The sequence below is a fragment of the Anabrus simplex genome, chromosome 1 (assembly GCF_040414725.1).
Source record: "Anabrus simplex isolate iqAnaSimp1 chromosome 1, ASM4041472v1, whole genome shotgun sequence".
Taxonomy (NCBI): Eukaryota; Metazoa; Arthropoda; class Insecta; order Orthoptera; family Tettigoniidae; genus Anabrus; species Anabrus simplex.
The window spans coordinates 819,346,878-819,363,451 of NC_090265.1; the positions used below are offsets into that span (position 1 = coordinate 819,346,878).

At 39.7% G+C, this 16,574-nt stretch overlaps 1 protein-coding gene across 2 annotated transcripts in view; it reads right to left on the minus strand.

Annotated features, from left to right (window-relative positions):
* The window catches only part of LOC136857575 (SET domain-containing protein SmydA-8), a 210,208-nt gene that overhangs the window by 104,880 nt on the left and 88,754 nt on the right, over positions 1–16,574 (minus strand). For both annotated transcript variants that reach the window (XM_067136349.2, XM_067136348.2), the window contains exons 4-5: positions 15,014–15,380; positions 10,749–10,934 (exon numbers count right to left, since the gene is read on the minus strand). In XM_067136349.2, coding sequence (XP_066992450.2) covers positions 10,749–10,934; positions 15,014–15,380 — 553 coding nt within the window. The remainder of the gene's footprint in view (positions 1–10,748; positions 10,935–15,013; positions 15,381–16,574) is intronic.

Genomic DNA, 16,574 nt, shown 5'->3' on the forward strand with positions numbered 1-16,574 from the left:
TGGATTGATTATTCATGAAAGGTCTCGAACTTTCCCGAGGATTTATAAACTGCGGATTTTCACGTCTCTTGGCCATTTGATCAACATCTCACTAAGTGTGTGTGTGTGTGTGTGTGTGTGTGTGAAGCAGGAGGCGGGAGGCGCCTCTTTCATCAGACAGCAGTTCTTCAGCAAGGTAATGGCCGTTTAACATCTTTATTTCTTGCTAGCTCCGCAGTTTAACCCGAAGGATAGGTCCGAAACTTTAACGATGTAAGCTACTTTTCTGTAATGTAACTTCGGCCGGCTTATGTAACAACTTCAAAAATCTTTAACCGTGAATCGGGGATAGAGAGTGATATAGCCTCTCGAGATCCCCTTCATATTGGTTTGAGGTGACTACGTTTGGTAACTGGTTTTCGTCCTTTTCGTAATGTCTTTAATTTCTTTTTATACGAGTCACCTCCATAGTTTGGGAATAGCCCTTGTTTCATCGGCCTAGTGCCTTTTAGGTTTTAAGTGTTCATATCTAGGAGCGCAAGCGTTCGCTTCCTTTCATTTGTGTTTCGAGCCATTTTCTTAGCCTGTTCTTTTCCGCTACGGCCCAATAGGTTGGGTACTAGATACCCCTGTTTCAAATTGTAAGTTGTGCCTTGATGGCAAGTGATTGTATTTTCTGATATCGCCTTGGAGAGGCTTAAAAAACGGAGAGCACGTTAGCTTTTTCAAGTGTTGTACGAGTGCCTATGGGAGGCTTGATTTTGTAACTTACGGAGCTGGTGCTCCATTGTATTGAGGGATTTCTGCCCTTTTATAATTTTGTGTCTTTGTAAATCTTGAGCTGAGTGCTCAACAATTGCGAAGCGAGGGGCTGGAAGCTCTGATTACTAAACAGTCACTAAATTTTGGATTTTCTTGCTTTGTCTAAACTTTGTCATGGTACCTGACGTGTCCTTGTTATCTCACTAAGTGAAAAGTTGTTAAAGTTCTGTTGTTGATTTCTGAAACCCTAAAGAAATATAACCTTTGTTAAAGTTTTAATCAATTCATGAATTTGTAGGTTGACCCATCCACCCCGGCACCTTCTTTCATCTCTGCTGGTCCACGGGTAACCCCGTAACAATTATTATTATTATTATTATTATTATTATTATTATTATTATTATTATTATTATTATTATTATTATTATTATTATTATTATTGGTGCGAGGTCCACTCAGACTACGTGAATACAATTGAGGAACTATCTGACGGTGGGATGGCAGCCCCGGTCAAAGAAGCCAAAAATAACGGCTGAAAGGATTCGTCGTGCCGACCACACGGCCCCTCGTAACCTGCAGGCCTTCGGGCTGAGCAGCGGCCGCTTGGTAGGCCAAGGCCCTTCGGGGCTGTTGCGCCATGTGTTTTCGTATGCTTGGTTTGGTTCAGTACATACACTACGTACTGAAGAGATGTTAAGTACAGAACAAAAATGGCCAACCGGACACTAGTGAGATCCGAACCCACAATGCAATTGTTCGCTCTCCTAATCTTCACACTTGTGGAGACGAAAGTTAATAGCTGGGGACACATGAATATAAATATAAACTATATGTGGCTTGCCCGCAAATTGCCACGCAAATAGTATCAATTATCACTCCATGGATTCCCATTTCTCTATGTAATGTTTGGGTGCCAGCTTTACAGTTTTAAACAAAACTGTACAGCAAAATTTATATTTACTAGCATAGAGACTTATACTTAAATCACTTATACTTAAATTTGAAATAATTAACCATTAAGTATCGCTTTGAGAAAGAAAATTAACGCAATATCTGGTCAAATAAATTTATTAAACTAAAGAAATGAGATGAGTCGGAAAAGTACCTTTTATATTGGAGGGAATTAAGAATTTAACGTTACTGTAATTTACTGTTGCTAGCATTATCTAATTGTGGCTCACCAATTTGTAGCTTCCGTTGAGGTCATCTGCATTCCGTGGCTACTCGTTCCTCTTTTCTTGTTGCTGACTGGCTCCATGGGCATCCTTCCTTCCTTCTGCGATATGGTTTGGGCTATCTGGACTAGCACTCCCTAATTTCCTAGTCTTTAAATTAGACATTGGCTCTATACTTGCGAAAATTGATCACCGTTGATCGTATGAGGAGAAAATTCAGTGTTGTGAATATTTCCATGTTTTCAGAAATTTCAATCCAACTTAGCTATTCTACTGATACAATACAGACTTGTACCAAGTACCGTGGACTCGAACTAACGTAGTTCTTCGTCCAGAATAATTATAGAATATATCACAAGCCGTATGCTTGTTTCGTCTCACCCTGACCCGACAACATCACAGCACTACGTACTGTCTTGAAGCGACAACACACTGTCCCGAAAATAACTATGTCTCTAAGCGACCCCTCACTGTTCCAAAATAATCAAGTAGTTGTGTGTTGAGGATTGCTCCGCGCAAGATAATATACAGGAGCTCTCCCCACTCTTGGTAACAGCTCCATACCCAGTCTCTTTACAACGTAGCATGGGATTCGTTGATCTCATATCATATCTTCCCTCTCTTCATTCTTCACAAGTAACCAGTAGGCGTGTCGATGTTGTAGTCTCCTAGCTTGCTAGCATTGCACGCGGATCGCTGTATAGTACAGTACTCATGAGTTAAACTCTATGACTCATCATAACTTCCCCGCTTCATGAATAATTTTTCTGTGTGGACAATATGAGATGAAATGACACAAACTCAGACTCAACATATTGACCATATTTACAGTACATAATGAATTCCTATCTTATAATTTAAATAATAAATTATGTTCTAATATATATAATATAATTCCAAAAGCCTTATTTACCATTGATTGAAGTTAAATTAATATGTGTTAATGAATAATTGCCGACGGCAGATAATCTTGATATCGAGTGATATCACGTAATAGGACTGTACAATAAATTAGTATGGCTGGAGAAGCCTGGAGTAACAACAACCTCCTGATCTCGTGTTGGTTGCTGTTGGGACTTGCGCGCACTCTACAGTGTGATGGCAGTAGTATCAGACCTGCAGCTTAGATCCTTTCCAACAGAACATATATGACCTAGACCACCATAGCTCAACTGGGAAGATTGGGTTCGGATCCCACTGGTGTCCCTTTGCCATTTTTGTTCTGTACTGAACATCCCTTCAATACGTAACTACTATATCGTCCTTGCGCCTAGAAAAACCGCTACGTGATAATCAGGATTAGGATTTTTAGGTGCAAATTTCAGGTGAAGGAGAAGGAAAAAGGTGCTCAATTAAGGTAAAAGAGGGACAAAAAGCTGCTGGTTTATTCAACTAATTCAACGCTCTTTCTTCTTTCTAGTTTATTGAATTACAAACAAGTACGGTACATCAAATTTTCACTCATCAAAAGAAGGAGGAAACATGAAGACATAAGACATCTCTACATTTTAAAAAGTATATTTCTATTAGAAGATTGAATGTCTTTGTAGATGCTAAAGCTTCTTTCGACATCCACAGAAACCAGTGGGGCAAACCTTGTATTCACTAGGAATGGCAACTCTACAGATGTGGTGAATTCCTCAATGTCTGGATTCTTCTGAATACTAGACTCAAGTTTGTCTTTGGCAAAGCCATCTAAGTGCTCCCTCACGGAAATAAAAATATCCCATTGTTTTTCCTTTTCCTGACCTTGTTCTTCTAATCATTTAATAACTGAGTCAGGTACTTGTAACTATGGATTCAATATGCCCTAGTTCTTCTCTGCAAATTACGTATTTTCTCCAGTATCAGAAGTTGCTGTGCCTTGGAAATTGCACCTTCGTCGGCTGAATCCAAAGAAAGCACAAACTCTCTAATTATGTCAAAATTCTCACACAACATAGCAGCACAGTCAATCCACGATCCCGAGTGAATAATGGCCGAGAAATTTGGAAGGGGCAGGCCAGTGGTTTCCCTGTAGGCAACAAGACAACTCAGAGCTTTCTGTAGAATCTTCTTCAGGGCAGAGATGAATAGATTCGCGATGTCGTATTCGTTCCTTATGGATTCACAAACCCTGTGAAGGTCATGGACCAAGCATGTCACATGCTTCAACTTAGGAAATAAAGGTTTCAATTGGTTAACAGCTGAAACCATATACGGAGCTTGGTCCGTAACCACAATAATTTTTCAAACTCGATACAAGTAGGCCAGAGTTTTGACAGAAGTCCATAATTGATTTCATTACTGTACTGGCATTGGCTTTCTGCAGCTCATACATTTTTAACAACATGGGCTTAACGTTCTCCCCTGCTAAGGGAAAAACTAAAATGTTCAAAACATATCGTTTCATTGAGTGTATGGTTTCATCCATAATGATTCCCACATCGCAATCAGACACTTTCTCCTTGATATTTTTTATGGTTTCTTGGCAAACAGGCTCCATGTAGTTTTTTTTCAGATAGTACTGTCATCGGGCATTAATATATTTGTGTATTTTTTTAAAAAATCGTTTGAATTCTGGATGGTTCAACTTACTGAGTGGAATTCCTGCTTGTGTAAGATCTGCACACAAATCAATGTTTAATTCCTTCAAATTTTGGCTTTTTCTAAGAACTCATTTGAAAGGCTTTTCGTAGTAGTGGTTGTCGTAGTACACTCGTTTAGTAATGTAACAAAGTGCTAACACCAGTTCACTTGCTAACTCAATGCGACTATCACACAACTCACTCTTGCGCTCACTCGCTCGCTTGCTCTCCACACTCTTATAACACCGCGACAGTTACTAGAATGTTCTCATTCATGCTGAAACTGCAGTCTCAGCGATTTCTAGTAGCTTCGAGCAGAACCCAGTCTCAATTCTCGGAACTACGCGGGTGCGGTCGCTGACATATCTGCGTCATCAGCCTCCGCCTCCGTGCGAATAGATGACGTCTCTCACAGTAACAAATTCACACACACAGGGCGAGTTGGGCGTGCGGTTAAGGGCGCGCAGCTGTGAGTTTGCATCTGGGAGATAGTGGGTTCGAGCCCATTGTCGGCAGCCCTGAAGATGGTTTTCCGTGGTTTCCCATTTTCACACAAGGCAAATGCTGGGGCTGTACCTTAATTAAGGCCACGGCCAATTCCTTCCTAAACCTAGGCCTTTCCTATCCCGTCATCACCATAAGACCTATCTGTTTCGGTGCGACGTAAAGCAAGTTGTAAAAAAAAAAGAAACTCACATTCAGGAACAACAGGCCACTGATTCTGGTGGTGGGCCGATGACCTTCGATGTTAGGCCCCTTAAAACAACAAGCATCATCAAGCATCATCACGATTCTGGTGGTATACAATCACTCATTGCTTTACTGTGGCATAGCGAGTAGAAGGAAGAAGTGTGATCACTCCCCTAGTTCATCGGTTCCTCCGCTAGCCCGCTCTCCCAGCAGTATTTGAGCTTGAGCTTACAAGTCAGCATACGAATAAAAGACAATTATTGTATGCAAAATTTTATGCTTTTGCTTACCATTCAAGAAGTCAATTGTCAGATAGTTTAGATAGCTTCCGGGTAGACTTTGTGGTCTTAGAAGATTTCAGTTCCTTTCTCATCTGTCTTGTTCAGAGGAGAGTTTTTGTTCCACTAAACTTTCAACTTGCACGAACGCATTATAAACTGCTCTTGAAGGATGGTTGAGGAAAGTGCTGTCAGTGCTGTATTTATTGCTATAGTCCCTAAAAAATGTGAAGGCTGCGCCAAGTATTTCTTCTGTAGGCTTTCCGTGAAGCAGGCTGACACATTTATGACATTTTGTGACCTTGGATACATTGCGTACTGTTATATCCTCCTAGATAATAAATCAAACACTCCTTTGCAAGGCTGCGGCTCTCACTGTTAATTAGACCTAAATTGTTCTCCCAGTCCAGTAAGAGGTCATCCATGTTCTCAGTGAAGTCTAGTGCTTGTCTTACTTTATTTTCTGTATTTTCTACTACAGCCTTATTTGGCTGTACTGTCTTCTTAGCCAGTGTTCTCATTTGATTGACGAATGATGTCAAAGTCGGTTCAAATTCGGGCTCACAATTACTACCCGATGACAGGGCAAGTTTGGTTGGGTTATAAATAGACTGCAACATGTGTCAATTTAAAAAATCTATTGTTGAAGGGTGGTCGTCACAACTTAATGAGCGTAGTATACCAAAGTGCAGTTCTAGTGGATCTTGATTAAATTTGGCTGTGAGCACATATCACAATCAATTATTCCATAAATACTCGGATACGTGTATGATGCACTCAAATGTTACTCTTAGGGATTCAAGAGTTCTTTCTGAAGCAAAAGTATCATTCTTCCCAATGAGGTTATATCTCCATTTTATTAAGGTTTGATGCCCTGTTGAATCTTTATAAAGAGCCCCTGCTGGTGTAGAAGTATTTAATACATCTATCAGGATGCTTAATTCCCTTGTGAAAATTTCTCTCGGTTCGTTGTCTTCAAATCCCTCCGAGTTTATCTGTCTAAAGACCTTAAAGCAATTTGCAACAGAATTACTATATAACTAACGTTCATACACTGAAATGAAGTGGGGTCTATTTGTGCAGATGTTAGCTTGTGGCAAACTTTCAAACCTGCAAATTGATGGCAGTTATCCATTTCAAAAACTTTTTGATAGAATTTAAAGTCCACAACATTATTGTAATGGACTTGCCTTTTGACGTGAAAATTATTTCTGATGCACTTAATTATATGTACAGCATCTGAAAAGGCCCAAAGTCTCCTACTAGAATCAAAAGGATTAGAAACAGAACACACGAACTTTCCTTCTTTTCTATTTATTCCTAAACATTTCCACACATTTTATTAGCCTGACTTCCGTCTGAGGTGAAACCTATAATTCTGGCGCCAATTTGCTACAGTTGTAAGACCACCTGGATTAAAATTTGTTACAAAACATCACCAGGTGTGGAATTTCGGCCTGCATACACAGCAGCCGGTTGAACCCAATTATGCAATAGGGGCACAAACATGAACACTAACGCATGATTTGAGAGTTTATTTTTCCTGTGTTCTTGGGTGTGTTCTCCTAAATTTACGAATCCATCAACTGTTAATGAGTTGGTGTTAAACTGAACCTCTTCCCTCTTCGTATATGAGAATTACCGTGCGATTGTTTTCACTATTCTCGTCGCAGAAATAGTTCTCATTAGCACTAATGGCATGGGTGTTCACCCTGTAAGGGCACTTAAGACCTTTAACTAATTTTCGTAGGTGAGCCTCCGAAGGCAGGGAAAGCATGTCATGCCTTAAACAGTGTCCATAGCCCTTAGGTGATTTAATTTTAAGTAGAGACTATCTAAAAGAAATTCATTATCGTATTCTTGTTTCTTAGCTGACATTTTTAGCACGGTGTCAATAATCGCCTTTTGCTTTCTGATTAATGTCGGCTCACTTGAATAATTTGGCTGTAATTTGGAATCTCTTAGTTGTTTTTCTAGCAACAAAATCTTAGTATTATCTATTTTCAATTTATTACGGATAGTCGTTATATTATTTCCATGTCTCCTTAGTTTGTTTCTAAGTGAACTTATTGTCTTTTTATCTGTGTATGAATCTATTTCATTTCTTTTAGCACACTCTCAGGAAAAGCATCGAAATTTAATTCGCGGAGAGGCCTGTGTGATTTCTTCCCTGAACCTTCCTAGTTCTTCGGAGGCTGTCTTTTAGGGGTGATTTTCGTTTGTTTAATTGTTTCGTGAGATATTGTGGCAATTTTGGGAATATATGAGGGACAGTGCCAGTTTTCAGTTTCCATCTATCTCTAGGAATTTCTGCCTGTTCCCATTGTATTACAAATGAATCTGATTTAACAATACATTCATCAGAAAAATGTGAATCGCACACATGACACTTATCAGAAAGATGTTTGTTTTTTCTAGGAAATGCCTTTTCCCATTTTGAAAATTCTGCTTTATTTTTAGGAGGTTTGAAGAAGTATTTACCTTTCGTAGTTTTGTAGCCAGACTTAGATTCTGGAACGAAGCAAGTAGGCATTTTTTCCTTGTCGGTACTTTTGTAAGTTTTATAACTCAATACTGTATTTACACTAAATAAAAGAATACCATCACCAAATCACACGCTCTTCACTTTCATTTAGCAATAATGCACGACAATTAAGTTTTTGCCTTCACAGAACAACACTACCGAACATAACCATATTACAACTACAGATACCAACCCTCAGATAGCAATGGTGCTGCCCCTAGCGGACGATTCATCACAGTCCCTATACTAGCCAACAGGGAACAACTTAAGAGCTCACACTTTCTCTTCTACTCGTTATGATTGCGGGCTACATTGTAGCGGAAAAGCAAGAGAAAGAGTTTTTGTGGAACACGCAATTATTTTCCATTGTTGCAGGTGTACTTTCAACTCACGCGCAGTGTTTACTGACAGAGGCAGGCTTCCCATTCGCATGTACAGAGCAAGCTGAGGAGACGTTAATTGAAAGGTAAGTATTTTATATTGACTAGAAATCGTATAGAATAAATTGGAATTAAACTTAAACGGAAAAGGGGGGAGGGGAGTGATTATGAGCATGTTTGGACGAAAAAGGGATAAAGGTCCCAAGAAGGGGAAAAGGTGCGTGAAAGATGCCTCTTTTCGCAACTAGAAACTTTTTTTTTTTGCTAGTTGCTTTACGTCGCACCGACACATATAGGTCTTATAGCGCCGAGAAACAAAATTTCGCACTGTGATATCTTTCCTAACAGCTTTAATTTACCCTAACAACGAAGGCGCGCACCTAAATATCCTAACCCGTGATAATATTTCAACTTAGAACTCTGACAAAAAAGGTTCTGTCATTTAAGGTTCAGTATTGCATGAATCAGCCTTTGCTGGCAGGACCTAGTGTTTACAGTGCACTATATCTTCTGGTATGGGCTAGAGCAATTTTGTTACTTTCATTGATCTGTCTCAGCTTTATCCTTGGCTTGGACAAAATGAAAGTGACTGAGGTATGAGTGATGCTAGTAAATCCATTCCTTTTGCAGCCAGTCCCTGCTATGAATGGTGTGAAAATATTGCTCATAGGGTCAGTTAGTGCTTGCATTTCAGTAGGCTTGGCAGACTGATATGTAATAGCAACTTCTGGCTCGGCGAGGAAAGCAACGGGAAACTACATCACTCCTCATTTCCCTAGTACGCCTCTTCAGTGATGCCTAGGCCATCTATGACAGCTGATGGCGGAACTGTTGAGGATCAAACCAGCCTTCGGGCTGATGACTAAACATACATATCAACTCATTTTCATTGTATTTTTTTTTTTGCTAGGGGCTTTACGTCACACTGACACAGATAGGTCTTATGGCGACGATAGGATAGGAAAGGTTTAGGAGTTGGAAGGAAGCGGCCGTGGCCTTAATTAAGGTACAGCCCCAGCATTTGCCTGGTGTGAAAATGGGAAACCACGGAAATCCATTTTCAGGGCTGCCGATAGTGGGATTCGAACCTACTATCTCCCGGATGCAAGCTCACAGCCGCGCGCCTCTACGCGCACGGCCAACTCACCCGGCATTCTCATTGTAAGTGATACATGGGCTGCGGGTCGGTATTTTTCCCCTCAGCATTGTCACATAACGGTATTTCGAGGCGATAAGTATTGAACACGACCTAATACGTTGCAAAATTATTTCGAATGGAACTGCAAGCATTTTGTTCTGACAACATTCAGTTTGCCAATGTTGCGAACATCATTTTACAATGTATTTTGCTCATAAGTGCTGTAATAACTGCTGTATTTTCTTTATGATCTTTATCATGGTTTTCCTATACAAATGTGTAAATGGCATATTGGACAATAGCGTTTTGCTTGAACGATTTAATTTTAATGTGAAAACATCAAGCTTACGTCTAAGGCAAATGTTCTACGTAATCGAATTAAAACTGTACCATAAGAAATCCCCATTGCAGAAAATGTGCGGAGCATTTAATAATTTGATATTAAAAGTCATAGATATTGAGTTCGACTTTACATTTTCAAAATTTCTTGCTTTGATCAAAGAACTGTTAAGAATATAAGACCCGAATGTCGCAATTTGTAGATTTATTTCACCTCACTTATATACTGTAACAGTGTCTAGTTTTGTTGTTTGTTACCAACATCGCCATTGCTGTAGAGGTAATATTGTAGCTCACTGAATCTTAATTTAATAATTTTCTATGAATGATTGTGCATGTTACTGTAGCATTACATAAGACTGTACAGTGTTTGTTTTTTACTATTAGTTTAGTCTTTAGTTTAGTTTACTATAAGTTTTCCTATGTTATTATGTTCTCATTTTATCACTTTGTAATTTTGATTGTAGTCTACGGTAATGGTAATGTGAGTATTGCTCCGTTGTAATCTCTATTCAATAAATACATAAAATAAATGCATTTTAAATTTAGGTAATCATCGTTGTTCAAGCAATTTCAGTGTTCATCAATGTCACTAAAGACATATGCCAGTAAATGATTTAGTTTCAAAACGTCCTAACCTCAACCTACATGATATAATTACGACCATTTGAAATGATAAGTGATTTAAAAAATTATGTTAATATGTGTACAGAACTAATGAATGAAACTACATTATATTCATAATCATATCTAACTTTTATTATAAGAAAATATAAAATTGTGATTTCTGAAGTTTTGTATTTCATGGATTTACGTCACTTTGGAAACAAGCTCTTCAATTATGGGCACAACCGCAGAACTAAGAAACTCCAGTGACAAAAGCGCTGTAGACCATGACACGGACCTACTTTCTTACCTGGAGTGTATATGCGTAGGAGAGAGTGATGGGCCTCCCCTTGTTGATGTCACGAGATGCTCGTATGGTGATACGATATTCGTCGTCATCACAGTGACTCGTGTTGGGCACACAATCGTGAGCCAAGAGGAAGGCTGAGGGGTACAGGCTGCGCATGCCGTGCTGACCAATCTCGAAAGCATTCACCTGGTGGAAAAGAAACACAAGAACAGTGAGAAGAAAATGAGACAAAATCGGTGCTACCTTCCAGATGAAATATTGTTGTGAATATAATATTCTTTTAATATTCTTCCACAGTAGTGTGGGTCTCAGGAAATATATAATATGTGCAACCCATGTCATCAGGTGACAGAAAACATCCAAACAAAGAAAAATCTGTATAAATTGTTGCCTACGTTATTACAGAAGGCAGGGAGCAGGGAGCAGAGTCTGATGAGCCCAAATGGTACGTCTGGGTGAAACTCCAGGTATACATCAGCGCAACCCGGATTCAATGTGACGGCGAGTTGATGCATGTACCACAGTGCTAACGGAAAGCATTTTGAATATTTCCTGAAAGAAAGTTTTTTTTCTAGTGGCTATACGTCGCACCGACAGAGATATGTCTTATGGCGACGATGGGACAGAAAAGGCCTAGGAGTTGGAAGGAAGCAGCCGTGGCCTTAATTAAGGTACAGCCCCAGCATTTGCCTGGCGTTAAAATGGAAAACCACGGAAAACCATCTTCATGGCTGCCAACAGTGGGATTCGAATCCACTATCTCCCGGATGCAAGCTCACAGTGGCGCGCCTCTAACCCCACGGCCAACTCACCCGGTATGTATGAAAGAGTTTCATGTGGTACGCTGGTATGTTTTGTTCTTGAGTATTTCGCATTATATGTGTACTATGCAGAGTTGGAAATGAATTCTAAATTGAAATGAAACTTTTCAGGACCCATGACCACATAATGTAGTTTCTTCTTCTACGTCAGTAAAATCGTCCTGAAAAATTGGTCGCGCCTTGTTTCTACATTCCTCAAAATTTCAATTGGTTCATTTCTTAACAAATTTTGTAAATTTTTTTTTTGCTAGGGGCTTTACGTCGCACCGACACAGATAGGTCTTATGGCGACGATGGGATAGGAAAGGCTTAGGAGTTGGAAGGAAGCGGCCGTGGCCTTAATTAAGGTACAGCCCCAGCATTTGCCTGGTGTGAAAATGGGAAACCACGGAAAACCATTTTCAGGGCTGCCGATAGTGGGATTCGAACCTACTATCTCCCGGATGCAAGCTCACAGCCGCGCGCCTCTACGCGCACGGCTAACTCGCCCGGTTTTTGTTAATTTAGACACGCTATTTCGTAATACACGATTCTCACCGTTTATGCACCGATTCCTTTACAGTGAACATCACTGATGATTCTTATCGATTTTCTTAACTGTGGTTGAATCACCTGTTGCAAGTGACGCAGAACCTTTAGTTTCTAAGATGAACTCTCATCATTCTCGATATCTCGAAGAAAAAATCACATGGTCGCAAGGTCTGGATGGCCATTCTATCGTACAATTCCTGGTCTAAAAAAGTTCTTCATCCCTACACCAAAGTGAAGAGATGCTCCATCCTGTTTCCTTATTAACTCCATATTGGAAAAACTAAGAGTGTGGGTTTACTGGTGAGAACTGTCACGTGAAGGTTTTTGAAATGTAGATGAAAGAGGCTAAATATTAGATGAACTCGATGGTTGAACCTGTGCGTATGAACCAGCGTCGGTAGTGGAGTCTTCTTTTGAGAATGATGTAATAGACAATAAGTTATACCTAGGAAAGTAATTGACAAGAACAAGGAGGGTAAGAAAACCACAAAAGGACACAGGAGATGGTGATTTGATTCAGTGAGAAGCACCAAATACTCTTTCTTTGTATTCCTCTGCACCACACAAATACAATTAATAGATCATCTGTGATTACCAGACTCCAGATTTTAGGCAGTAATAAAATAGAATGCAAAATAATTTAGTTATTACAAGTGTCGTCTAGCGCGTTCTTCCTTTATGCAGCAAGAGTAACAAATTCTATTGGTCCTATGGGATGTACCCCTAAAGCATATGCAAGACTCAAAACATAACCGTTGTGTAGGATACACTATACTTGTTACCCGACTCGATAAGTTTGCATTCTAACCCATTACTGCCCAAAAATCCGGACACTAGCGATGACCAGCGCAGGATTATGGAATTCCCCGCCAACTCAGGTCAGAAAAACTAAGCCATTATCAAGAATTTGAGGTCGCCTGCCGGGACTCCCTGCTGAGGACAGCAGATCGAATGATTGACGTATGAATGAGTGTGTGGCAGAGGATTAGTTAGGTAGTTTTAAGAACATTTCAGTAATAAGACCTACGGAATTTTGTTTCATTGTAACTGTAAGGAAAACAGATTATCATGTACATATTATTAGTTGTGTTTTGATTTTATTTCATTCTTACAATTCTTTAGGGTGATGAACTGCACTTTTTATTTATTTAGTTTTATTATTGTGTTTATATTTGCTGTTAAAGAATCTTCTAATGTTCTTTAACATTTAAGGTTTCAGTATTTCGCATCTTAGTTTAGTTTGTAAATTCATTTTTCTTCTTCTTTCTTTCTTTCTTTCTTTCTTTCTTTCTTTTTTCTTTCTTTCTTTCTTTCTTTCTTTCTTTCTTTCTTAATCCGTTTACCGTCCATGGTTGGTTTCTCCCTCGGACTCAGCGAGGGATCCCACCTCTACCGCCTTAAGGGCAATGTCCTGGAGCGTGAGTGGGTCTGGGGATACAATTGGGAAGGAGGACCAGTACCTCGCCCAGGCTGCCTCACCTCTTATTCTGAACAGAGGCCTTGTAGGGAGATGGATGTTTGGAAGGGAGAGGCAAGGAAGGGTAAGGAAGCGGCCGTGGCTTTAAGTTAGGTACCATTCCGCCATTTGTCTGGAGAAGTGGAAAATCACGGAAAACCACTTCAGGGATGGCTGAGGTGGGAATCGAAACCCCTCTACTCAGATTACCTCCCGAGGCTGAATGGACCCCATTCCAGCCCTCGTATCACATTTTAAATTTCCTGGCAGAGCCGGGAATCGAACCCGGGCCTGCGGGGTTGAGCGCTAATAACACTAACACTACACCGCAGAGGTGGAATAAATTCATTTTTATTTCTATTAATTTATTTAGTTTTAACTATTTTAATATTGTTTTAGTATTTTAAATTGTAATCAAAATGCGGTCAAGGGGAGACGAGCTCGAAAATTCGTCGAATTTCTAAATTCTCTGTAACTTGGAAACTGCTGAGTTTGAATAATGAAACTTTGCACACTGATTTAAAATGCATTTTTCTTAGCTAATTCTTAGCTCATTTAATTTAGGTAAATTATTTTTTTGAAAAAAGACGTTTTCAAATTTGAATTTTGTTCCTACTGACGCACCGTTTCCTCAGCAACGCTGGGGTCCTGGACGTTGCAATATTTTTGTGATTTCTAAGACATTGTTGACTTAATTCCTGCAGGTGTTTTTAATTTCATTCCTATTTCAAATAACACAACAAAATACATGTAGACTACACTAAACTCTGATGTCCATAAAATTTCGTATTTCGTATTTCCCCCACAGGCTAATGTGTGATAGCGTTTAGCCTACCTGTCTGTCAAATTTCAGATTGATACCTTTAACAGCTCCAGAGAAAATGGTACCTTTGTCATGGAGGAATTTCTGGAAATTGAAATTGAATTTCACAACACTGAAGCTCGCACTGTACCTCTCAAATCAAAATGAACTTTCCGTGGTAATTGCCATATTTGACCAACCGGAAATGACGCTTGGCAGCATTCATCAATATTTCTAAGTGTGATACCGTCAACTGCCTGACTAAACTGACGCAAAAAGTTCAACGAAGATGGAAAAAAAAAAAAAAGAATAGGGTGTGTCACCTGACGTGCATGTATTAGGAATTTAGTGCACCTAGGTACAGAATTCAACTAAATTATTTTGTGAATAGATTCTCAAAATAATAAGCTAACAACTTCAGCAAAAAAGAAAAAGAAAGTCATAGTTTTGAGGGATTTCGTGCACGGCCCCCTTAAGTGTAAGAGAAGGCCTCGAGCTCTGACTTCGCCAATGAACAAGGCACTAATAAATAAATTAGAATTAAAGAGATCACAACATTAGTCGTAAATAAGAGATGTGGATGTGATCTGTATATCCAAGGAGAACGCTGATGTGCTTAACAGACTATAATATGTGTAGGTTTTTACTGTCTTACTTCGAGAATGCCGCATATGGTGTGAATCTCGTCCTCCGAAAAGTGGTCCATTCCCCAGTCACTGCGGATCCTGTCCACCACTAGCAGCTGGTTGGTCTTCCAGATGACGGGGATCTTCCGTCGAACCTCATTGTGTGACTCCATCGTGAGCAGCGTCCTCCACTTAGCAGGATCCACCGTCTTCAGTAGCAGACAGCGCAGAGGAACTATAGCTTGGTACTGGGACTTGATGGAACATTCTGTCAAGTCGTCGGGGAATTTCTGAGGTTTCTTCGCGAACAAGGAACATTCCGCTTCACTGTGTCCGTACTCCGTGTGGAATCCTGGACAGTCTGGACCGCACAGTGGCCATCCACAGCCCGAACATCTACAAAATAATAATAATAATAATAATAATAATAATAATAATAATAATAATAATAATAATAATAATAATAATAATAATAATAATAATCTTCCACTTGCAACAATGGCAAAATTTATTCGATGTCCTCCTTCAAATATCTTAGGGAAGTAATAGTACCATAGACACTACACAGTAGGGCCAACGTAGAAATAGCCACAAACTCTATAAGGCGTACAGATTAACGTGGGATTAGTCTTATCGCGTAATGTAGAATTGAATGTCAGACTGGGTATACAAAGCTGGAACGGGTAGATAATTTCAAGTATTTACCATGTGAATTCTCCCAGAATGGTAGTATATTATCTGAGATTGAATCAAGGTGCAGTAAAGCTAATGCAGTGAGCTCGCAGTTACGTCCAACAACATTCTGTAAGAAGTCAGCTCTCGGACGAAGCTATCTTTACATCGGTCTGTTTTCATACTAACTTTGCTTTACGGGAGGGAAAGCTGTCTGGACTCAAGATATCTTATCCATAAGCTGGAAGTAACAGACATTAAAGTAGCGAAAATGATTGCTGTTTCAAACAGGTGGGAACAATGGCAGGAGGGTACTCGGAATGAGGAGATAAAGGCTAATTTAGGAATGAACTCGATGGATGAGGCTATACGCATAATACGGCTTCGGTGGTGGCGTTATGTGAGGCGAATGGAGGAGGATAGGTTACCTAGGAGAATAATGGACTCTGTTATGGAGGGTAGGAGAAGTAGAAGACTAAGACGTCGATGGTTAGACTCGGTTCGTAACGACTTAAAAGACAAGAGATTTAGAACTAAGCGAGGTCACAGAACGTTACAAATAGAGCATTGTGGCGTAGATTAGTAAATTCACAAAGGCTTGGAGACTGAACGCTAAAAGGCATAACTATCTAATAAAGATGTATGTATGTATGTATGTATGTATGTATGTATGTATGTATGTATGTATGTATGTATGTATGTATGTATGTATGTATGTATGTGTTTATTGTGCCAGTGTACAAATATATATAGTCCACGAGTAACGGAGTAGGTGGGCTACGTGGGTCGAGCCGTGTAGCTTTTAGCTTGCATTCTGGGGATAATGGGCTTAAACCCCTCTGTCGGAAGCCTAAAGATGGTTTTCCGTGGTTGCCCATTTTGTCACCAGGCAAATACTGGGTCTGTAACTTGTTTTTA